The sequence below is a fragment of the Cetorhinus maximus genome, chromosome 6, assembly GCF_964194155.1.
Source record: "Cetorhinus maximus chromosome 6, sCetMax3.hap1.1, whole genome shotgun sequence".
Lineage (NCBI taxonomy): Eukaryota > Metazoa > Chordata > Chondrichthyes > Lamniformes > Cetorhinidae > Cetorhinus > Cetorhinus maximus.
The window spans coordinates 7,513,031-7,537,570 of NC_135884.1; the positions used below are offsets into that span (position 1 = coordinate 7,513,031).

The 24,540-nt window shown below is 46.4% G+C and overlaps 1 protein-coding gene across 1 annotated transcript in view; it reads right to left on the bottom strand.

Moving 5' to 3' along the window:
* LOC144681501 (uncharacterized) overlaps positions 1 to 24,540 on the bottom strand; it is a 57,433-nt gene that overhangs the window by 26,506 nt on the left and 6,387 nt on the right. The window contains exons 4-10 of the mRNA XM_078543133.1: positions 17,151 to 17,217; positions 16,602 to 16,886; positions 14,674 to 14,736; positions 13,017 to 13,052; positions 8,455 to 8,856; positions 2,532 to 2,828; positions 693 to 1,211 (exon numbers count right to left, since the gene is read on the bottom strand). Of these exons, the coding sequence (XP_078399259.1) occupies positions 693 to 1,211; positions 2,532 to 2,828; positions 8,455 to 8,856; positions 13,017 to 13,052; positions 14,674 to 14,736; positions 16,602 to 16,886; positions 17,151 to 17,196 (1,648 nt within the window). The 5' untranslated portion in view covers positions 17,197 to 17,217. The remainder of the gene's footprint in view (positions 1 to 692; positions 1,212 to 2,531; positions 2,829 to 8,454; positions 8,857 to 13,016; positions 13,053 to 14,673; positions 14,737 to 16,601; positions 16,887 to 17,150; positions 17,218 to 24,540) is intronic.

Here is a 24,540-nt window from a genome sequence, read left to right on the forward strand (position 1 = left end):
ATACCCTGGCAGCAGGATAGTGGTATCTTCTGCGGCCCCTTCTACCTTGGACTTCCTCTTGGCCCTGCGCCCCTTGTGCCTGTGCCTGTACTCCCAAAGGTGGCTCCCCTGGAGGCTGATTGTCCTCTCCTGGCCTCCTCCTTATTCTAGCCCTCCCTTCCTCCTCAGAGGAGCTACCTCCAGTGGACATGTCAGAACCCATACCCAGGCTAAAGGGAGGCCTCTGGAAAGCTGCAGGCCCGATAAAGATTCCTGACTGCAGAGTGCTGACCTGAAGGTTCAAAGTACACAGAAAGCAGCTGGAATTCGTTCTGAACTGCTACAGATCACACAGGCAAGTTTAAAAAACTTTCTGCAATAAATACTTCACAGACCAGATTGATAACCCCACTGAGCCCTCTTATCCCGCCCGCGGATGAGCTTTATTAAAAAGTCTCTTACCCGCCTGCCCGTTGCGCCCGTGCGCCGAGCTGAAGATCGCACGGGCGCCTGAAAATTGGCATCGATTCCCGATTTAAGGGCCTTAACGAGCCTGTTAATTAATGGCGGGCACACGTCGAACTTCATCGCGGGCCCAGTGAAATATCGCCGCGCGTCATTTTACTTGCCGATATGTGGGGCCCGCCCCCAGCAAGTCAAGCAGAAAATTCTGCCCCATGAAAATAGTCTTTGAAATGCAAGATAAGACTTACCTTTTTGGTTGCTGTCTTTTGTTTGCTTGCTTTCTTTCTTGGGTTTTGGCTGTCTTGCCTCTTTCTTCCTCATCGTTGGTGAAGATATTTTCTGGGATGCCTTCCCCACGAATTGTTTAGTATCTTTGCTGATGTTCTTTGGTTTCAAAGGAGGCTCATAATTTAAACTTGTCTCCAACTTCTGTGCATGAGGATCTGATGTGTGCATCTTCTCAACAGAAGGCTCTAGCTTGTGTGTTTCAATCCCTGGAATCTTTAATTCCTGAACCTTCTTCATTTCCGTTGCGGCCGGCTTGACATCCCAGATTTTCATCATTTTCTTCCCTGGGATCTCAAGTTCCTGGATTCTCTCCATTTTTATCCCAGGACTCTCTAATCCTTCCATTACTTTTACTCTCTTTCCTGAAGTCACTAAGTCTTTGGATACTTTCTCTCTCTTCCGAGTCTTTGATTTCTCACTTTTCCCACGCTGCTTCTCTCGATACCTTTCTTTTTCCTTTACTTTCTTGACTTTGTTTCCTGGTTCGTTGAAAGCGAAGGGAAACATTTTGTTAAAATTAATTGATATGAAATTTCATCGTGTGCCCGCCCAGCGAAATATCGCCGCGCGTCATTTTACCCGCCGATATGCCCCCAGCAAGTCCCACTTAAGGACTTAAGCATAACAATCAAGGCTGACCCTCCAGTGCGTACTGCAGGAGTGCTACACAGTTGGAGGTTCCATCTTTTGGATGCAACATTGAACCAGTTCCACGTCTACCCTCTCTGATGATTGTAAAAGATCCCATGGCCACTACTTTGAAGGCGAGCATGTGAGTTATCCCTGGTGACCTGACCAATAGTTATCCCTCAATCCACATCACAAAAAACAGATGAGCTGGTCATTAGAATATTGTTGTTTGTGGAATCTTGCTGTGTAAAAATTGGTTGCCCTGTTTCCTACACTGCAACAAGGACTACATTTCAAGATGTACTGCATTGGCTGTAATGCACTCTGAGATGCCCAGTGTCATGAAAAGTGCTATATAAATACAAATCTTTATTTTATCCTTGTTAGCAGAGCTGACACAAGTATCACCAGCATCTTAGCCGTCACTTTGCTTTGAGATATTTTCAGGAAGTTCCTATCCCCAGGAGGATTGCAGCACCTGTAACAACACTGTGACCTGGACATTATTTAAATAGGTCCTAGACACCAACCCTTTCCTTGATAATAGGTTTATTTATACAATGCAGCACCACATTCCATCCACCATACCAGTGTCCCAGCAGTCTCTCTTTATACTCTTTTAGTAAAACAAAAATCAATAAATGAGAGGGGATGACAGCCCTTGGTGGAGCACTATAACAAAAATCAAAACGTCAAAGGTAACTTGAATAACTAAACCAAAATATCATTCCCCAAGGTGGTGATGCACCCCAGGCCCCACAGCGCCCATTAATTGCCGAAGGTCTCTAGCGTACCGGTAGACACTATGTGCTCCCTCTCCAGGGCCACCCATCCACAAACATGGTCGTGGTAGGGGGCAGACAGTCAGGTCAGACGATTCCCTCGACTGCCTGCAGCCTGGACCTGTTGATGACCACCTTGGCCAAGCCCAGGGGCAGGCTTACGAGGAGGTCCTCCTCCCTCCCCACCCACTCCGCACCAGATGAGTCTCTCTTTATAAGTGCTCAAGGTACTTAATTAAACAATACCCTTCTTCTGTTCATCCCAACAATATAATTACCATACCATTAACACACTAAAGCATCTTATCAGAGCAACTCATAAGGTAAACACCGTCTAGCTCACATTTGGCTGCTTTATCTCAATTATAATTTCTGTGTTTCCCTTACCTGGTAGATCTTTAACTTCATCCTTCCTGAGTTCCTGTCCATGCCCTTTGTCAGGTTTATTCAAAATGTTATGAATTAACTTACTAATAAGCTTGTAATCACTTTTGCTTAGTGCCTTTTCCTTTAACACTTTCCTTTCGAGTTCATGTAGTTTTCTGCGTCGGTGCTTCACAAATTCTCTCCTCAGATCACTTAGGGTTGTCTGTGGTGCAGTTCTCATATCAATGCACAGATAATCAATATTCTGGAATTGTAACCGCTTTTTTATGATTGGGAGCATATCATCAATAGCAAATCCTGAAAAATAAAAAAAGGAGACAGAGAAAATCCAGAACAGACTTTCAGCACAGACTCTTCTAAATATATTGATATAAATGTTCTGGTTTATCAACCCCAGTGTAGAGCTAAAGCTGGTGGGTGGGCTACTATAAACAAGAAGCACATGAGTTTACAATAAGAACATAAGAACTAGGAGCAGGGGTGTCACGTTCAGTCCCTCAAGCCTGCTTCACCACTCAATAAGATCATGGTTGTTCTTCCAACTCAACTATACCTTCCAACATGATCCCTTCATTCCCTTTGTATCCAAAAATCTGTTGATGCCTGTCTTGAATATACTCAACGACTGAACATCCACGGCCCACTTGGGTAGACAATTCTAAAGATTCACAACCCTTTGACTGAAACAATTGCTCTTCACCTGAGCCCCAAATGGCCAACCCCCTATTCAGGGACTGCCACCCCCTTGTTCTTGATTCCTAAGACAAAGGAAACATCATAAATAGTATATGTAGCTAGGGAACATAAGAACATAAGAACTAGGAGCAGGAGTAGGCAATTCAGCCCCTCGAGCCTATCTCTATTTGCGCTGTTAACTCATTAGTTTTATTCCGAATGCTACATGCATTCTGATACAAAGCCTTTAAGTTTGTCATATTGTCAATTTTTCCTATTCTTATATGATTCTTTGGTGCAACATGGCATTCACACACTCTGTCCCTTCCATTCACTTATTGGTAACAATCAGCCTCGTCACTAACCTGCACTCTTACCCTCTCCTTAAACTTTGATTTTTTTATATTTCTATGCAACTGAACCCTCTCCCCCACTATTTAGTTTAAAGCCCTATCTACAACCCTAGTTATGTGATTCGCCAGGACACTGGTCCCAGCCGGATTCAAGTGGAGCCCATCCGAACGGAATAGCTCCCTCTTTCCCCAGGACTGGTGCCAATGTCCCATGAATTCAAACCCATTTCTCCCACACCAATCTTTGAGCCTCACATTTACCTCTTTAATCTTATTGACCCTGTGCCAATTAGCTTGTGGCTCAGGTAGTAATCCGGAGATTATTACCTTTTTGGTTCTGCTTTTTAATTTAACCCCTAGCTGCTCGTATTCCCTCAGCAGAACCTCTTTCCTCATTCTACCTATATTGTTGGTACCTATGTGAACCACAACAACTGGATCTTTCCCCTCCCACTCCAAGTTCCTCTGCAACCCAGATGAGATATCCTTAAGCCTGGCACCAGGTAGGCAACACAGCCTTCGGGACTCTCGATCCTGGCTACAGACAACAGTATCTATTCTCCTAACTACACTATCCCCGATTACAACTACATTTCTCTTTTCTTCCCCCACTTGAATGGCTCCCTGTACCACAGTGCTATGGTCAGTTTGCTCATCCTCCCTACAGTCCCCGCTCTCATCCACACAGGGAGCAAGAATCTCAAACCTGTTGGATAAGGGCAAGGGCTGATGCTCCTGCAGTGCTACTTCCTGGATCCCTCTACCTGCCTCACTCATAGTCACACCCTCCTGTCCCTGACTACTGGCTAAATTTAAGGTAGTTAATCTAAGGGGTGTGACTGTCTCCTAAAACACAGTGTCCAGGTAACTCTCCCCCTCCCTGATGTGTCGCAGTCTCTGAAGCTCAGACTCCAGCTCATCAACTCTGAGCCGGAGTTCCTCGAGCAACCAACATTTGCTACAGATGTGGTCACTAAGGACCACAATGGGGTCCACCAGCTCCCACATCATGCAGCTACAGCACATCACCTGGCCATGCATCTCTGTTTTATTTAATTAGTTTTTCAATTTGTTTTTAAATTTCCTACTGGTCTTTAGTTTATCAATCTGTAAAATGTTTCTCCTATTTACCTTTAATCTGAAAGCAAGTTAGAATAGAGACTCAAAATACACTTTTTAAAATCAACTGGAACTCGCGCTCGCTGCTGAGTTGAAGCTGAAGTGTTAGGCCTCCGATCCTGGGCCCCAGTAGTCACCTTTAATCTCAAATCAACTTAGAATAGGTCGTTCAAACTAGCAGTTACTTACCAACCAATGAACCTATGGTTTTCCTGTGATGTCACTCTTTGTTTTTCTGCACTCAGCGACAATGACTGCAGAGGACATTCTTCCCAAGCTGCTTCACGGCTATGGTGACTGCAGAGGACACTCCTCCCAGACTCATAAACTCATAAATAGTATGTAAATCACTGAGGATTTAATGAAAATCACTGAGGATTTAACTGACTTTATTTTTATTCATTCATGGGATGTGGGTATCGCTGCCTAGGCCAGCATTTATTGCCTATCCCTAATTGCCCTTGAGAAGGTGGTGGTGAGCTGCCTTCTTGGACCACTGCTGTCCATGTGATTTAGGTACACCCACAGTGCTGTTAGGGAGGGAGTACCTGAATTTTGACCCAGCGACAGTGAAGGAACAGCTGATATATTTCCAAGTCAGGATGGTGAGTGGCTTGGAGGGGAACTTCCAGGTGGTGGTGTTCCCATGTGTCTGCTGCCCTTGTACACCTTTATTTTAATTCTGTAAATTATGGAGACCAGTATTTTGCGATGTATTGTAATTATTTGTGAGCTAAAGTGTTCATAATTGTGCAATCAGGTTTATTATTTTATACTTTATTTGTATTTTAATGAATGCTGATATTTCTACTTTTCCATCTATCTATCTCTCTTAATCGATCGATCTATCATCAATCCCAATTATAATTTCTCCTGTCTCTGCCTCTAAGGAACCCACATTTATTCTTGCTAATGTATTTCTTTTTACCTGTTTATTGGTGCTTTATTAATCTGTTTTTTTATGTCTCTAGCTAGTTTACTCTCACTCTATTTTCTCTTTTTTATCAATTTCTATGTCATCCTTTGTTGAATTTTCAAATATCTTCCTAATCCTCAGGTTCACCACCTCAATGATAAAAATATACAACTAAGGACAGAGTGTGTGACTTTCAAATGGGAACTGAATTACTTCAGCATGCTCTGCTGTACTTATTCCTGCCCTCTAACCACGTATGTCTCAAGGCTACATTTCCTGGGGCAGAAACCTAATTGGAGGGATTCGAACTTGGAGTTCCGGGAAAGACGGCCACAGATTTGGGTGGGTGGCAACACATTCAAGCACCTTGGAAAGAAAAGGGTGGTTGGAGATGGGGCACAGTTTGCGAGGATGGAGGGGTTAAGGGTTGTCTATTGAGTAGAGGCGTTATAATGGCAGATTTAGAGGACAACACTTAAGAGAGACCATTTACCATAGAGGCTAACATGGGGACCAGAAGAGAAACTAGGATGATCAGCAGTTTAGTAGGAATCAGATCACAGAAACAGGGGCCAGGATTTTCCCATCGGCGAGCGGGACCCGCCCCCAAATCGCCGACGGGAAAATGAGGCGGGATGATGTTGGGAGGAACCCCCGACGTCACCTTGGTCCATTTAAATATCCAGGAAGGCGGGCGGACAGCGAAATCAGCTGTCCGCCAACTGAGGCCATCAACAGGATAATTAAGATCATTAAAGGCCCTGCCCGTCCAACCTTAAGGCTGGCGGGCAGGCCAGGAGCCCCGGCGGGCTTCTGAAAAAACATGAAACCTCATCCACTGGCGGGACGAAGTTTCACGTTCGTGTTTAAAAACTTTAATAAAGTTTCAGTTCTTCTTATTAACATGTCCCATCTCGTGTGATAGTGTCACATGAGGGGGACATGTTAATGATGTCTTTATTTTTCTATTTTTAGAGTTTTTTAACCTGTCACTAATCTCCCTGAGACAGCACTTAGTCTCAGGGAGCAGAGCGTGACAGAGTGCACTTTGACAGATGGGGAATCCCTCCCCCCTCCGCATAGGAAGTGCATAGCACTTCCCGTCGGGCAGGCCTTAATTGGCCCGCCCACTCAAAATGGCAGCGGGCCCTGTTTTGGAGGCAGGGATCGGCTGTCCGCCCACCGCCGAGCCGATGGGGCCCGCCTGTCAACCTAGGGCAAAATTCTGCCCAGGATCTCATAGACAAGATGAGTTCTGAAAGGGCATGAGGGGAGATAGGAGAGAAACTAGAGAAAGATGCGAGTTCAAGGCTAGGGCGGGAGGGAGCAATAAAGAAAATTTGGCCAGGTGGTCTACTGGAAGGGAGGGACGTAGCAGAGAAAACTGAATGGATTGTCTTCATCTTAGTGACAAAGAAGTCCATGAGCTTCTCTCACTTGCCGTTGGAGGTGAGGGTGGAGAGGACAGGGAGAAGAGTTTAATAAGCTAGTGTAAGAACTGATTCCTTTAGTATGAAGTTCAGGAAATTGTAAGATAACCCGCTGTTACAATTGTCTCATTGTTTGAAAAACATCAATTAACCACGACCCTCTATTTCCTGTCCTGTAACCAGGGTCCTTTCAGCGCTGTCCCATTCCCTTTTATACCATTGCATAGATCTTGGCTTTGCGTGACATTTCCAGGAGTAGAGATGGAAAACAGGCGGCAGATTCAACATGACCCATTTTCCACCATCACAGAAAGTCAAGATCCAGCCACTTTATTAACTAGCCCCCAATGCAGCATTTGACTAAACGCCTCTTGAAAATTTATATAAGTAACATCCACTGCACCTTCTTTCTCAGTGTTTCCTCAAAGACCTCTATTCAACGAGACTTAGAGTGCCAGCATGTCCATAATTAACCCATACGTTTCTGGTATCTTTTAGTGTCTATTTTCTGTGTCTCTGTGAAGCCTTCAGCAGTCACAACCAGATTCCCCCTTCATCAAGTGGTCCTACACTTGGTCTAAATATTTTTTAATATGCATATAAAAGTCCTTACTATTTCCTTTAATGTTATCTGAGAGACTTTTTTCATACTTTTTATTGGCCCTTCTCATTACACTGTCAAAATGTCTCATCTTTTCTTCAGCATTGTTAGCCCTAGTTGAATCATTTACCTCCCTTTTAAGGTTTAGTTTGGTTCTGTTGTTTTTTTTTAAAGATATTCTTTCAAGGGACGTGGGCTTTGCCGGCAAGGCCAGCATTTGTTCCCCATCCCTTATTGCCCTTGAACTGAGTGGCTTGCAAAACCGTCACAGGGGACAATTAAAAATCAACCACATTGCTGTGGGTCTGGAGTCACATGTAGACCAGACCAAGTAAGGACGGTCGATTTCGTTCCCTGAAGGGCATGAGTGAACCAGGTGGGGTTTTGTAATAATCAATACGTGGCAACCATTACTGAGACTAGCTTTCAATTCCAGATTTATTAATTGAATTTAAATCCTACTAGTTGCCACAGTGGGACTGGAACCCATGTTTCTAGAGCATTAGCCACTGAGCTACTAACCCAGTGACATTACCACTATGCCACCATCTCCCTTCTGCTGCCCACTACCAGCCCCCACCCCCCTCTAACTCTCATGTGGGAAGAGCCGCCTGCAATGTTAAGGGGGCTACACAAACGAACACTATTGATGAGGTGGAAACAGCTGAGTGGGAGATGTCAAATAGATATTCTAGAAGCCAGATGGATGAGGTCAAATGGGCTGATGGACTGTCCTCACTCAGAGTTACCTTTCCAAACTGTAAAGCTTAAACCTTTCTTAGTTCTTAGTTCCTTTGCTTCTGTGATTCAAGCCTCCATAAGGACCTACCTCCACAAAAGAATTCCAGTGCACTTCTGTAAGATCCACCTTCGAAATAGTTGGTGAAAGAAAGCTTCACTGTTGTTATGTTTCCAGGTGAAAGCTCGTCCCCCATCGCATCCCGTAGCTTCTGGTGTAAAGGACGGAGCTGCTTTATCCCTTCAGATCCTCCTTTCACAAACTGCAGGCTAAGATTCAGGAGAGCAGCATACGATAGTGCCTGCAGCCGGAACTCTATACATCCTCTTGCAATTTTCAGAAGATTAGACTCCATGGAATTAACAATTTCGAGAAATCTCAAGTGTAGTCCGATTTTAGTTTCGAATATTTCTTTAAATAGATTGTCCATGTCTTTTCCCGCTACTTTTTGGGCCTTAAGAGCCTTAGCTATGGTAACTTTAATATGAACATCTGTGGATGAAAGAAGACTAAAGCTGACGCTTTAATAGCATGAATTACTGCACAACAGATGGCTCCCCCTTATTCGCTCCCTTCTTATCCTTAGAAATCAGGGTATATTTTCTTTTCTGGACCTCCACTGGGTTCCTGAGTGATGTGTCGCTCCCTCTTAGGGTGAAAGGGCAGCATTCTGCTTTCTAAGCACTTTTCGCAGCGTAGACCTAACTCCTGGCAAAGCCTGCCATGAGGAGAGTGAGGTGGAGATGGTAACACTTAGTCACCAGCTATAGGGCCTTCTGACCACAAAAGTGCAGCTTTGCCTGAGTGCAGGGAGGCTGAGTGTTTAATTCTGGGAATTTGTTGAGTGAGGGAATTTGATGCAGTGAGGGAAGCAGTGCTGTGTGCTCTTTTACAAAGATGAGCTCCAAGGGAGGGAGCCAAAGATGGTGAGACCTGAGACATGAGCCTCAGGGGCATTAATTAGGTGATCAGGTAGGTGATTGGTGAGTTTTCAGTTTATTTTCTTTCTCTAAAAGGCAACAGTAGTTTAAACTGGTACTGGGGAAATATGAGTAGTGCATTAAATTTATGGCATAACTAGTTAAACTCCATTACACAGCTACAGAAAGTCATTGAGTAATATTTCTAAACTTGGAACCTAATTAGTTAAATAAAATAAAATAAAGATGGCAAGGCAGGGTGATGTGTTGCAGCTGTAGCACGTGGGAGCTGGTGGGCACTTTTGTAATCCACGGAAACCACATCTGCAGTAATTATCTGCAGCTCAAAGGACTTTGACTCGGAGTTGATGAGCTGGAGTCTGAGAGGAGGCAGAAGTTACCTGGACACTTTGCTCCAGGAGGCAGTCACACCCCTTAGGTTAGGAACTGCAGATTTGGTCCGTGGTCAGGGAGAGGAGGGTGTGACTGTCAGTGAGGCAGGTATGAGGATCCAGAAGGTAGCAATAGAGGAGCACCAGCCCTAGCAATTGTCCAACAGGTTTGATGTTCCTGCAGCTTGTGTGGACGAGTGCAGCTGCAGGGAGATTGAGCAAACTGGCCATGGCACCATGGTGCAGGGGGTCATTCAAGTAGAGAGGGTGAAAAGGAATGAGTTGTAGTAGGAGACAGTATAGTTCGGGGGATAGGTACTATTCTCTGCAGCCATGGGAGTGTGGCCCCGAAGGCTGTGTCAGGGGTCGGGGCATTTCTAGGGACTGGAGAGGAACTTGGAGTGGGAGAGGAAGGATCCATTTGTTGTGGTCTAACTGGGTACCAACAACACAGGTAGAACTAAGAAAGAGGTTCTCTTTGTGAGCAGCTATGGGCTAAATTACGAAGCAGAACCCCAATTGTAATAATCTCTGGATTACTACGTGAGCCACAAGCAAATTGGCATAGGGTAAGTAAGATCAGAGAGTTGAGTATGTGGCTCAAAGGGTGGTGTGGGAGAAATGGGTTTCAATTCATGGGGCACTGGCGCCAGTACTGAAAAAAGGGGGAGCTATATTGATGGGACAGTCTTCACCTGAACTGTGCCGGGATCAGTGTACTGGCAAATCGTATAATTAGGGTTGTAGAGAGGGTTGTAAACTAAATAGTGTGGTTGGCGGGGGGGTAGGGTGGGAGAGAAGGGTTCACATAAGCAGAGGTTTGGAAAGTTGAAGAGTAAAGGGTAGTGATGAGGAAATAGTAAAGGGTAGTGATGTGATTAATGATAACCAGATTATAATAGCAAGGAACAGAGTGTACAATCATAAGAGAGAACCAGCAAATAAGGTCAGAGTAGGGAAAAATGGTCAAAAGACAGAATTAAAGGCTGTTTTTCTGAAGCACGCAGCATTTGAAACTAGATGGTTTAATTGTTAGCACAAATAGAAATAAATAGTATGATATGGTAGCCATTACAGAGACACGGTTGCAAAGTGACCATGACTGGGACCTGAATATTCAAGGGTATTTGACATTTCAAAAGGACAGGAAGAAAGGAAAAGGAGGTGGATTAGCTCTGTTAATAAGGGATGAGATCAGCACAGTAGTGAGAGAGGATCTTGGTACGGAGGATCAAGATGTCAAATCAGTTTGAATGGAGATAAGAAATAGTAAAGGGAAGAAGGCATTGGTGGGAGTAGTTTATAGGCTCCTGGCAGGAGCTACACTGTAGGACAGAATATAAATCAAGAAATAATGGGGGCTTGTAAGAAAGGCACTGCAATAATCATGGATGTTTTTAATCTTCATATAGGTTTGGAGGAATCAAATTGACAAAGGGAGCCTGGAGAATGAGTTCATAGAGTGTATTCAGGACAGTTAGAAAAATACGTTTTGGAATTAAGCAGGGAACAGGCTATTCTAGGCTGGTAATGCGTAATGAGACAGGATAAATAAATTACTTTATAATAAAAGATCCTGTTGATAAGAGCGATCATGATAGAATTTTATATTTAGTTTGAGGGCGAGAAATGTAGGTCTGAAATTAGAGCCTTAAACTTAAATAAAGGCAATTACAGGGTTATGAAGACAAAGTAGGCTAAAGTGGATTGGGAAGCTAGGTTAAAAAGGCAAGACAGCAGAGAAGCAGTGACAGGTATTTAAGGAGATGTGTTATTATTCTCAATAAGGATATATTGCATTAAGAAAGAAAGACTCTACGAGAAGGATGCACCATCCGTGCTAACTATGGAAGTTAAGGATGGTATTAAATTGAAAAATAAGATGTACAATTCTACAAAGATTAATGGTATACTGGAAGATTAAGAATATTTTAGAAACCAGCAAAGGACAACTAAGAAAAAGTAGAGGGAGAAATTAGAGTATGGGAAAAAAAACTAGCAAGAAATATGAAAACAGACTGTAAAAGCCACTATAAGTATATAAAAAGGAAAAGTTACAAAAGTGAGTGTGGAGGATGAGACTGGGGAATTATTAATGGGAAACAAGGGAATGGCAGAGACTTTGAACAAGTATTTTGTATCTGTCCTCACACCAAGAGACACGGAAAGCCTCCCAAGAATAGTAGAAAAGCAGGGGGCAAAAGGGAGGAGGAAGGAACTTAAAACGATCACAATTGCTAGAGGAGGTACTAGGAAAACTAATGGACTAAAGGTGCCTGGACCCGAGGCCTGCATCCTAGGGTCTTAAAGGAAGTGGCTACGGAGATAGTAGATGCATTGGCTGTAATCTTCCAAAATTCCCTCGATTCTGGATTGGAAAACTGCAAATGTAACACATGTATTCAAGAAAGGAGAGAGACTGAAAAGCTGGAAACTATAGGCCAGTTAGCTTAACATCTGTCCTTAGGAAAATTCTAGAATCCATTATTAAGGAGGTAGTAGCAGGTCATTTAGAAAATCATAATACAATCATTCAAATTCAATTTGATAAGGTGCCACATAAAAAGTTACAAGATAAGAGTTTGTGGTGTTGGGAATGATATATTAGCATAGATAGAGGATTGGCTTACTAGCAGGAAACAGAGAGTTGATCTAAATGGATCATTTTCAGGTTGGCAAATATAATGAGTGGAGTGCCACAGGGTTGGTGTTGGGGCCTCAACCATTTACGATCTATATCAATGACTTGGATGAAGGGACTGACTACAGTGTAGCCAAATTTTCTGATGATACAAAGATAGTTAGGAAAGCAAGTTGTGAGGAGGATACAAAAAGTCTGCAAAGGGATATAGATAGGTTAAGTGAATGGGCAAAAATATGGCAGATGGAGTATAATGTGGGAAAATGTGAGGCATCCACTCTAACAGGAAGATTGAAAAATAGAATCATATTTAAATGGAAAGAGACTACAGAATGCTGCAGTGCAGAGGGATCTGGGTGTCCTTGGACATAAATCACAAAAGGTGAGCATGCAGGTAGAACAAGGAATGAGGAAGGCAAATGGAATGTCGGCTCTATTGCAAAGGGGTGGAAATTAAAAGTAGGGTAGTTTTGCTGCACAGCACATTGGTGAGACCACACCTACAGTACTGTGTAAAGTTTGATCTCCTTATTTAAGGAGGGATATACTTGCATTGGAAGCAGTTCTGAGAAGGGTCATTATGCTGATTCCTGGAATGAGAAAGTTGTTTTATCTGGTTGGTGCTTTTTGTAAGGTAAAAAAACACAGCGCCATCTAAGCAAGCAAATAACAGATGTTCCCAGCCGGTTTGCTACTTACTATATCCATCGTCATTCGGGTTAGAGAACGTCATTTCTGAGGGACAAAAAGAAGTTAAATGTTATCGATGACGTTTTTTCATCAAAATAATGCAAGTCATTGATATAGATCATAAATGGTTGAGGCTCCAACACAAACCCTGCGGCAGTCCACTCATTACATTTGCCATCCTGAAAATGATCCATTTAGATCAACTCTCTGTTTCCTGCTAGCAAGCCAATCCTCTATCTATGCTGGAAATCTATGCCGATTTCCAGCGTCTGCAGTTTTTTTGTTTGTATCTATCTATGCTAATATATCATCAAAATAATGGCAGTTGTAACTTTACTTATCCTACTTAGGAGCACATCTCAGTAATTTGGGTGTGGGGCGCAACAGCATTCTGCAACATTTTCCATCCACTAATTGTAATGAAAGAGAAATCCTGTGAGGCCCATTGACCTCTACATTCAAGTTTCTAATCTGTGCTTCCAGACCACAAATTGTCGCTCCAGAAATGTAAATGCACAGCACAAAATCAAACCAGATTTGTGAATATGCACGCCCAGGTGCCATTTAGATGATACTGTCTCTCTATGTTGTTCCCCGCAAAACGAATGACGTCACACTTGCTCATATTAAATTAATCTACTGGGTTTTACAGTCCCACCGAAGTCCATGGACTTTTGAACTGCTCGCCACATTTTATGGCCACACCCCCGCCAAGCTGGGGCCATAAAATTCTGCCCCATGTGTCCGTCCATGCTATTATCATCGTTGTTTACTACATCTGCCAAGTTTTACATATTCCACACCATCAAAGTTTTACTTCCTATGCCCTTTCGAGAGCAGGCCGGTTATACATAGCAAGAAAAACAATGGTCCCAATACCAATCTCTGTGGTCCCTACTGCACAATACTCCCCAATCAGAAAAACATCCATTCACCACTGCTCTCTGCCTCCTAACACTTACCAAATATGTACCCAAGTTGCCCGCGTCCCTGTAATCCTGTGTCCTTCTAGTTCTCCGATTAATTTGGCTATTTGGTGTATTATCCAATCCCTTTGAAAATCGAGAATATGACCGACATCGACTGCACTACCTTCATCAACCCATTTTATTATTTCATCAAAGAACTCAATCAAGTTCGTCAGAAGTGATTTGCCTTTAATCGTTCTGTTGTCCCTTATTAACCCGTGCTTCTCCATGTGAGAATTAATTTTGTCCTCGACAATGATATGGAATGAAACTTTCATCCTTCGCTCTAAAGTCTCTCCCAGAATTTTTGTAGGACAAAGCTTTGCAGCTGATTGCCCAGTCCACTAACACCAATCTTCTCTTGTATGACATGATTGAAGCCCACTGTCTGATAAAGCTTGAAATAAATAACATTGATTGATGATATTTGTAATATTGTGCATTCATTTTCTTGCCTATGGTATCACTGTACCATAATTGTTAGAATAACATTTTGTTGGATGGGTGGGTGGGGGGTGGAGGCGGGGCCTCAATTATCTACCAATTCTTACTAAGCAAGAGGGATGGGGTGTGTGCCCTCCATTATTTTTTTGGGGGCGGGGGTTGGGATGAAGGTTTAACTGTATATCCTTACGAAAAATCTGAATAAATTATGGATAAAGCTAAGAGAACACAAACATAAGCTAATAGGTTCTTACCTTCAGCAAGATTACATTTGCAATGGCAATTCATTATTTCTTGACAACATTTGCATCTCAAATCTGAGGACAAAAGAGTTTTTATTAACGGTCAAATTCTCTGAAAGTTCAAGCGTACAGACCCTTAGTTACCTGGTTAGGCTTAAGGAACTGGGTGTATTTAATTTATTTTGTCATGGGATGTTGGTGCCGCTGGCAAAGCCAGCATCTGCTGCCCATCCCTAATTGCCCTTGAATTGAGTGCCTTGCAGAGGACCATTAAGAGTCGACCACATGGCTGTGGACCTGGAGTCACATGTAGGCCAGACCAGGTAAGGATGGCAGATTTCCTTCCTTAAAGGACATTAAGTGAAACAGTTGGGTTTTTACAATAATCGATAACAGTTTCACGTGTCACATTACAGAGGGGAGCCTTTAATTCCAGAATGAAGCAGAAACTTTGGGCGGAATGGTCCCAGATTTGCATAAGTGCGGTAGACGCAATGACGGCTTTTCACACCGTATCGTCTCAAACCCGCCACGTTAATTATGCATTCCCAGGGAGCACGCTGTTTTCACGGTGGGGCGGGCTCTCACTCGTCTGCCACACCATCACCTCGCCGCTTCAGCATGCCGGGCGCCATATTTAAAGTACAGTCGCGCGGACACCTCTCAGTGCTTCCAGCCCAGGGCTGCTGCAAAGAAGACATGGCCCCGAAAGGCAAAAGGACTGCAGTGCCCCCCAGGTTCAATGGTGCAGGCTGCGCTTATAATGATATGCAGATGTATTACAATGAGGACCCTGACATCCAATGGCTGGAAACACAGCCTGCCATTGGCAGGTAAAGCAGACTATCACAAACTTGTTTTGCAATGTCATGAAACCAATTTTTGGCTTTCTTACCATATTGTCTGTTCATGCCAAGAAACCCACCTGACGCCAGCAGGTGTGGAAAATCCCTGCCTCTAAACTCCACTAGCTGGCCTGATGGGATTTGAAACCATATCCCCAAAGCATTCATCTAGGTGTCTGGATCACTAGGCCAGTGATGTTACCATTACACCGCCATTCTCCCCCCCATTTATTGTCGAGGAGTGTAGAATAGGGGAGACCTGATAGAGGTTTATAAAGTGATGAAAGGACTGGAAAGCATGCCTATAGATAGATGTTTCCAGTTTGACAGATTGGGGAGGTCCAGGGACATGAGTTTAAACAATGATCTGGCCACGATGGTCCTATCATTATGAATGTGGACAGGCTTGATGGACTAGCTGCTATTTGCTGGCCATCATTTCCGTATGTTTGTATGAAGTTGTGTTGTATGAAGTTTCTCGGTTATATTAAAGAAAGTGCTGGCATTAATAAAGAAACAGGTAATGTTTTTCAGAGGTTTCCCATAGCACTTCACAGAGCCAGACTCATCTGTGCCACTCGAAAATTACCAGTTCTGTGGCAATTGGTGCTAATTTTGTGCCAAGAGGAGTTCACATTGGGAAGAGCTTCTTCAATGAAACTGACAGGCTGGGGAGGCTTTGATCAGTGAAACTGAAGAGATCCAGCCATAGTCATTGGGAGACTGCTGCTCAATTCTTCTCTTAGAGAGTGCTTTCGCTGCTTGACAGGTGTTAGCAAACTTGTTGGAGGACACTTCACCTGCCTTGCACCTCACTCACCTTCAGCTGCACATCCCTGCTGTCAGCTTTTAACCATGGCATGGTAGCTCCATCTTGCACCCCTGAGGGTCAAGAGCAGAGGCCACAACCACCGTCAACTATTCCAGCAGCAGCACCTGCTGCACCCTCCTCTACTGCATGCCCCTCCACAGGGCAGATAGGACTGAGGTCCAGCTGGAAGGAGGTGAGGGCCTATAGGTAGAGGATCAGCTCTCTTGACATGTCTGAGCACCAATCATTCAGGAGGCTCAGTATTCTCATGGAAGAAGACTTACCATTGAAATTATTGCCGTTATGATCAAGAAAGGCCCAAGCGTCGGGATCAATATTGGCTCTATCAAGAATATGGATCAGGCTTATGACTGTCAGGCATTTTTCTCGACATTTCCAAGCCCTTAACATTTTAAATGCTCTATTTTGGTTATTGATCCCATCGGAATAAAAGTTCTCAACTTCATTTCCCTGAAAGCCCAGATGCTCAATCGCTAAGCTCTGCCAGTTGTTCCCCAGTTTCCCGGCTAGTTGCATCAACTGTTGGTCTGTTACAAGGTTGGACAAATCTGAAAAAGAAAGGAAGAAAATATTTCTGATGCAGGGTTAAACTTTTTATTGGTGCAGCCAAATGGGGAAACCCCCAAAGAAAATTCCCAGTGCATAAACAAGTCTTCAATCAGACCTGTGGTTCCAAAAAAAAAAGCATTGGTGCTTATTCATTTTAGCTCCTTTTTATATTTCCTTTAGGATTCAATTGTTCAGGCACCAATTCAAACCCAAAACTGTGAGAGATGCCAATAAACTTTGTACATTCAGTCATCTTACTGTACCTTTTCTTTCTGAATTGTTCTCGTCTTGCTGTTTATCCAAAGGCATGTTGAACCCGTATGCTTAGACCTAAAGAGAAAAAACAGGGACAATGTTGTTAAACCACTTTAGAACAATTTTTTTCAATAATAATTGCCGTGTATTTTTTTTCCGAAGCATTGGGGAGATGGTGGTGTAGTGGTAATCGCACTGGACTAGTAATCCGGAGGCCCAGGCTGATGCTCTGGGGACGTGGGGAAAAAATGTCCCCCCACCCCGTCATGGGAAAGTGCACGCCTCCGATCGGCGCCCCCAAATTGGGGCGACCCGCCATTTTATGTGGGCGGGGCCAATTAAGGCCCGCCCAGCGTGACTTCTGCCAGGAAGCGCTATGCACTCCCTGTGCGGGCAGGGGGGCTGGATTCCCTCATCCGGGAGTGCGCTGTTTCACGCATGCACGCGAAAGAGCGACTCATCTCCCTGAGGCTAAGTGCTGCCTCAGGGAGATCAGCTCAGAATTAAAACTTTTAAGGTAAATGTTTAGAAAATTTCCCTGACACGTCCCCTCACGTGACACTGAGTTGGGGCATGTCCATCACTTTAACTCAAACCTTTATTAAGTATTTAAAATTCCTCATGAAGCCTCATCCCGCCCGTGGATGAGATTTCAGGCTTTCCCTTAAGCCCGCCAGGGCTCCTGGCCTGCACGCCAACCCTAATTATCCCCAATTATCTAAATTGTTTTGTCAATGGCCTCAATAGGCCATTGACAGGTCGGCGGGAGCACAGCTGTCTTGGCTGCGCACCCACCAACCTGAAAATGGAAATGACGCGCGGTGACGTTGGGTGTTCCGCTCGGCGTCTTCCTGCATCATTTTACACATCGGCGAGCGGGACCCACCACTGCCTCCCCACCCCCCAAACCCCCCACCCCACCCCCGCTCACCAAGCTAAAGATCCTGCCCATGGGTTCAAATTCCACCATGGTAGAGGTAGATGTTGGGGTTAAATTCTGGAATCAGTCTCAGTGATGGTGACCGTGATAACTATCATCAATTGTTGCAAAAACCCATCTGGTTCACTAATGCCCTTTAGGGAAGGAAATCTGCCGTCCTTATCTGGTCTGGCCAACATGTGACTCCAGACCCACAGCAATGTGGTTGACTCTTAACTGCCCCTCTAAAATGGCCTAGCAAACCGCTCAGTTCAAGGGCAATTAGGGACAGGCAACAAATGCTGGCCTTGCCAGTGACACTCACATCCTATAAAAGAATAAAGAAATCAAAACAGGGCAGGAGTTGTATGATTAATGTAAGTTAGAAAAGGCAGTTGACGATCTCCTCTACTATTTTAATGGAGGTTCAACCTCATCTATATTAATTGGCTCGGAAAATTCAAGGGGAAATCAAGAACAAGGGGGCATGATCATTTAGAAAGAGATCATTCAGGAGTGAAATCAGGGGGTACTGTTGCCAAACAAAGGGTCGTAATCCGGAATTCTGTCTCCACCAAAAATTACAGATATTGGGTCAATTGGAGCATCCAAGTCTGAAATCGATACATATTTTTTAAGAAGGATATCAAAGGTATGAAGTAAAGGAAGAATGAGTTGAAGTGAAGGTCAACTATTGTTTCATCGAACAACTGGACAGACTTGAGGTGCTGAGTGGCATCCTGTTGTTCCGATGTTACAGTCCATGGCTGCGCTAATCTGCCAAGCGGACAAGTGGTTCTTCTATAACCAGGATTGAAGTGGAGTATTTCTTTAGAGCAGCCCACACTAAGCCTCAGAGCCAAATAGTGACCTTAACCCTTGTCAATGTTCTCCACCTGCAAAACGTGAATCAAAGCTCGTTTAAAAACTCTATCTCCTGGAATTTCTTCAGCGTTTCTCTGACAGGAGATTATGGGAGGCCCCCAATGAACAGCTGTGTCCAAAAGCCAAAACTTGAAAACAAGATTCAGAGCAGCACATGGGAAAACAAAATAGAACCAAAATGGAGGAGAGAGTTCACAGTCTGAAGTTGCTGAACTCAGTGTCAAATCCAGAAGGCTGTAAAGTGCGTAATCGGAAGATGAGGTGCTGTTCCTCTAGCTTGCTTTGGGCTTCCCTGGAACATTGCAGCAGGCCGAGGACAGAGATGTGAGTGTGAGGGCTAAGTGGTGAATTGAAATAGCAAGCGAATGGAAGCTCAGGGTTATGCTTGCAGACTGAGCAGTAATTAACAATGATGTTTTACGCTATGGGCAGAATTTTACGTTCGTTGGTCGGGGCAGGCGGCCGATTGCCACTGGCGCAATGGGCCGCGCCGCCATTTCCTGCGGGCGGGCCAATTAAGGCCCAGCCAACGGGTTAGCGACTCCTGTGGAGAACGGGAAAATAGTCGCGGGGGCGGGCGGCCTCAGACTGCCGGTTCCAATAGGGAGCCGGCCGTCTGTATAAAGAGTGGCCAGGCAGCCTGTTTGAGGCAGTGTACCACGGCCACTCAGAGAGGTAGAAATGGTCCAAGGAGGGCAGAGGAGGAGGAGGTGGAGGAGGAAGGGGGCAGGCTGCAGGAGAGGCCAGCAGGGGGGGGTCACTGTGCACCCAGATTCTCGGACGCATGCCTTGCTGTCCTCCTGGAAGAGGTGGGCCAGTGACATGATGTTCTGTATCCTGAGGATGGGAGGAGGAGGAGGGCCCCCCATGTTACCAGCCAGGCGTGGGAGGGGGTGGGCGAGGCAGTAAGTGCCCATGATGACGTCAGATACACTGGCACACAGTGCCGAAAAAGCTTCAATGATTTGCTGCGCTCCGGACGGGTGAGTACCATGTCTGTCTGGGCTATTTGAGGCAGAAGGCAGCCTTAGCCTTTGCCCTCCCCCCCACCCCCCACCATGTATGGCTGCCGTTACTGCATAGGGCATCCGTCACATGCTGGGTGGGCAAATGGGTACTGACAATGCTTACATCAGCCTTAGTGGTTGAGGAGAAGAAGGTCTTTCTGCGCAGCATATGTTGGTTTTTGTGGCATTTGAGTAGTTCGGGGGGCAAGCTGCAGGGGAGGCCGGTAGACACATACTCAGAACTCCAACACGTCACATTGATGGTAATAACGTGGTCCAAGGGGTGCCTCAAGGTCTTTTGGTCAAGTCTCATCTGCTGGCATCGGCGCCGCCCTCCTTGGAGCATTTCTACCTCTCTGAGTGGCTATGGTGCACTGCTTCAAGCAGGCTGCCTGGCCACTCTTTATACAGGCTGTCAACTCCCCATTGGAACCGGCAGTCTGAGCACGCCCGCCCCGGTGACTATTTTCCCGTTCTCCACAGGAGTCGCTAACCCGCTGGCCGGGCCTTAATTGGCCCGCCCGCAGGAAATGGCGGCGTGGCCCCATCGGCCGCCCATCCGACCAACGAACGTAAAATTCTGCCCAGAGTGTAAAACATCATTGTTAATTACTGCTCATTCCGCAAGCATAACCCTGAGCTTCCATTCGCTTGCTATTTCAATTCTCCACTTAGCCCTCACACTCACATCTCTGTCCTCGGCCTGCTGCAATGTTCCAGGGAAGCCCAAAAGCAAACTGGGGGAACAGCACCTCATCTTCCGATTATGCATTTTACAGCCTTCTGGATTTGACACTGAGTTCAGCAACTTCAGACTGTGAACTCTCTCCTCCATTTCATCCCCCTTTCCATGGGTGCTAGGAGCCGTGTGCTATTCAAAGTGATGGACACCGAATGTGTCCAAGGTGTCCGTTGGGGGAAGGGGTTGGGAGCAGCCGTACTATCTTCTGGGGACTGATCACCAGTAGTGTGGACAGGAGCCGCTGGAGGCCTCAGATTAGCCACTGTGGTTGGGGTGCGGCGTGTGCGTGCAGAGTACATGAGCGATCAGCCCCAATAAATCCTCTTCTCTGTTTTGCAGGCAAAAAGTCACCACAATTCCCGGGAGCGCCTGAAGACTGGTGGTGGGCGCGTCCTCCTCCAGCACCTCACACCCTTCGAGGAGCTGGCCATGGAGCTGGGCAGGAGGCAGGAGGACAGGGTGAGGCTGGGGTCCAGTGGGCAGGAATTTGAGGTCCACAGTCCCATCCACTCTGTCTGCCCACCATCCAAACCACTGATGGTTGCTGCAATCGTTAATGCTGAAACACTGCTCATTCACTGACTGAGACATTCTGACGTGTGGGTCATACAGGAGGACTCTCGTCCCCTTGAGGAATAGCGTCTCCACCACCTTCCAAAGTCGCCTTATCCCATTTGTGACCACTATCACCATGGTCTAACACGCCATTGGATCGCTGCTGCACAGCCAAAGACTTATTCCATTCTAGGGGGTTTGGGACCTCCTGCACCCTTTCAGCCAGTGTGCCCCACATTACTTCGTCCAAAAGGTCCTCAGCACCTCAGCTGTGAACCTCATGGCACTCAACTTAGATGAATGCCACCACGTTACTCATTCCTGCACTAAGTGGAAATGTTGCCTTCTGCCCACCCGGTCTATGCCCCTCCTTACGGAATGAAGGGCAATAATATGACCTCTCAATCTCCTGTGTTCGGTGGAAAATGTCACAACTGTTTGAGATGTTTCCTCAGCTTCGCAACTATCCAGGTCACAATGCATCCACATCAGGTACCCCTGCACTCTCCCCACTCCTATGGTTCATAACCTGCCATGTGGCATTCCTGAGGCCATCTGACCAGCCTGTCTGCATATGCGTTTAACGGTTGGGGCTCATCTAGACTCTTTTCCACCTCACCAATGTTCGTCTCCTTAGGGTCTTTAAGGGTAAGCGACTTATGAGGCTGGGGGGGGGAAGGGATGAAAGGTTGAAGTGAATGCACGCTAACTGATGCACTGTCCTTGTTGTTAATTTCAGCATCACCACCAGAGCGACCCACATGTCAACACCGCAGTCCCCCCTCCACACCTGAGGGCCAACATGTGCAACTTGCGGCACATCATTTCAGCCAGCCAGGCACCAGCGCAGACACACACACCTCGGAGGGGACTTTACCGTCAGCTAGTGTCCAGGGTCACAGTGGAGAGGGTACATCACGATCGCTGGAGGAGATGGTCGGGGCAGAGAGCGCCGATGGCTCCAGCAGCCGGAGGGCTGCAGGGGACGAGGCACATGCTGAGTCCAGCACTGATGAGGTGCCTCTGGAGTTGTGTCCATTGCAGCAGCTGCAGGAAAGGCAGCAGGAAGTGCGTTTGCATCTGGCAGGGTTGCAGGAGGGAATGGTTCAGTTGCTGTCTGCGACCGAGGAGTCTAGGCAGAGAGCACACGAAGAATCCGCCCTCAGGGCAGAGCATCAGGATTCCTTCAATGAGAGATTGGCGACTCTCATAGAGAGGGGCTTCCACCAAATGCATAAAGATATGATTGGGTTACGCTCTGACCTGCAAGCCCTCACAGTGGTTCTGGCCACAGGTGATGTTTTCCATTGTGGGAGATGTTGTGGACACCAAGCGCCGGCACTCGGTGCCCATGCATCTGCGGTGAGCAGGAAGGTAGATTTGGACCTCACTTCGGCGCAGCAGCTGCCTGTCATCGCTGCAAGCTCCTCTCAGGGCGCTCTGGATGAGGGCAGCAGCTCCTCCGCCCCTCTGCCAGTCAACGTTGCTTCCGTTGAGGCTGCGACAACTGGGGAGGTGCCAGTTCAGGAACTGACCACTCCCTCCCAGGCGGGGCCATCACAGGCTCCACGGGCCAGAGGATGCCCGCCAAGGTCATCAAGGCCAATAGGACAGCAGAGTCAGCAGGCTGTCTCACAAACCACTCCGAGCGGTGGGGTGGCACCTAGACGTAGCACCCGCAAGCGAAAGCATAAGGCACCTTAGGCTATGTCACTGGTGATTTTGTGTTGGCCTTTTTGTAACATTGTTGAATAATCATGTGGGCTTTAATTGTGGACAGAATAAAATCCACCTTTGTTACCATGGCTGAGCGTCTTTTCATTGTGGTGCTTTTTTCATTTTCACATAATTATCATGAGTGTTAGATTGGCATTGATGTTTCTGTACTAAGCCCTTATTTGCAGCTGATGAGGTGGAAGAGGCAGCTCCTAAGTGCCACGTGTAGAAGTTCCAGGCAATGCTGGTCCTGCTGATCCATGTGTGTGGAGCTAGCTGAAGGTTCTTTGGATTAAATTGTCCCGGGTGTCCCTGCCTCCTTGGTGTAAACGTGGGTTGGCGTGCTGCCCCTCATCATCACCCTGTGTTTCCTCATCCTCTGAGGCACTGCTGGATTCATCACGTGCAGCCTCATCCAGGGCGTCAAGGTCTTCATCGTCAACTGCATCCCCCCTTTCCAGCGCAAGATTGTGCAGAGCGCAGCAGACTACCACAATCAGAGAGACGCGATCTGGGGGGTACTGGAGTGCGCCCCCTGAGCGGTCCAGGCATCGGAAGCACATCTTGAGAAGACCGATGTCTCTCTCCACCACAGCCCTTGTGGTGCCGTGGCTCCTATTGTATCGCTCCTTAGCTTCTGTTCTTAGATGGCAGAGGGACGTCATGAGCCACCTTCTGAGGAGACAGCCCTTGTCACTCAGAGCCAACAATCCAGCCGGGCTGGAGCACTGAAGAGCCCCGGCACCTGGGAGTGTCTGAGGATGTAGGCGTCGTGGGAGCTGCCTGGGTACTTTGCACAGACTTGTAGAATCTGCATCCTGTGATCACACACTATCTGAACGTTCATGGAGTGGAAGCCCTTCCTGTTGACAAAGGCACCGGGCTCACCTGCTGGCGCCTTGATGGCCACATGTGTACAGTCTATAGCACCCTGGACACGGGGGAAGCCAGCAATGGCCGCGAAGCCTCTGGCTCGCTGTACAGGACTTGCCTGGTTGCAGCGGAAGCGGATAAAGGTGGATACCCATCTGAACAGAGCGTCTGTAACCTTCTTGACACAAGTGTGGACAGCTGATTGGGAGACACCGCAAAGATCACCCACTGAGCCCTGGAAGGAGCCAGAGGCATAGAAGTGGAGGGCAACTGTGAGCTTTAGAGCCACTGGCATGGGGTGTCCACCCACACAGTTAGGGGAGATCTCAGGGCCAATCATCTGACAGATATAGTTCACTGTCTTTCTTGACAGTCGGAGCCTCGTTCGGCACTGCACCTCAGTCATATCGAGGTAGCTGCTTTGCCGCCTGTAAACCCTGGCAGCAGGATAGTGGCGTCTTCTGCGGCCCCTTCCACCTTGGACAACCTCTTGGCCCTGCGCCCCTTGTGCCTGCGCCTGTCCTCCCAAAGGAGGAGGCGGATTGTCCAGTCCTGGCCTCCTCCTTATTCTATCCCTCCCTTCCTCCTCAGAGGAGCTGCATCCACTGGAGAGCTCAGAACCCATAGCCCCAGGCTAAATGGAGGCCTCCGGAAAGCTGCAAGGCCGAAGAAGAACGCTGAGATAAAAGCAAAGAACTGCG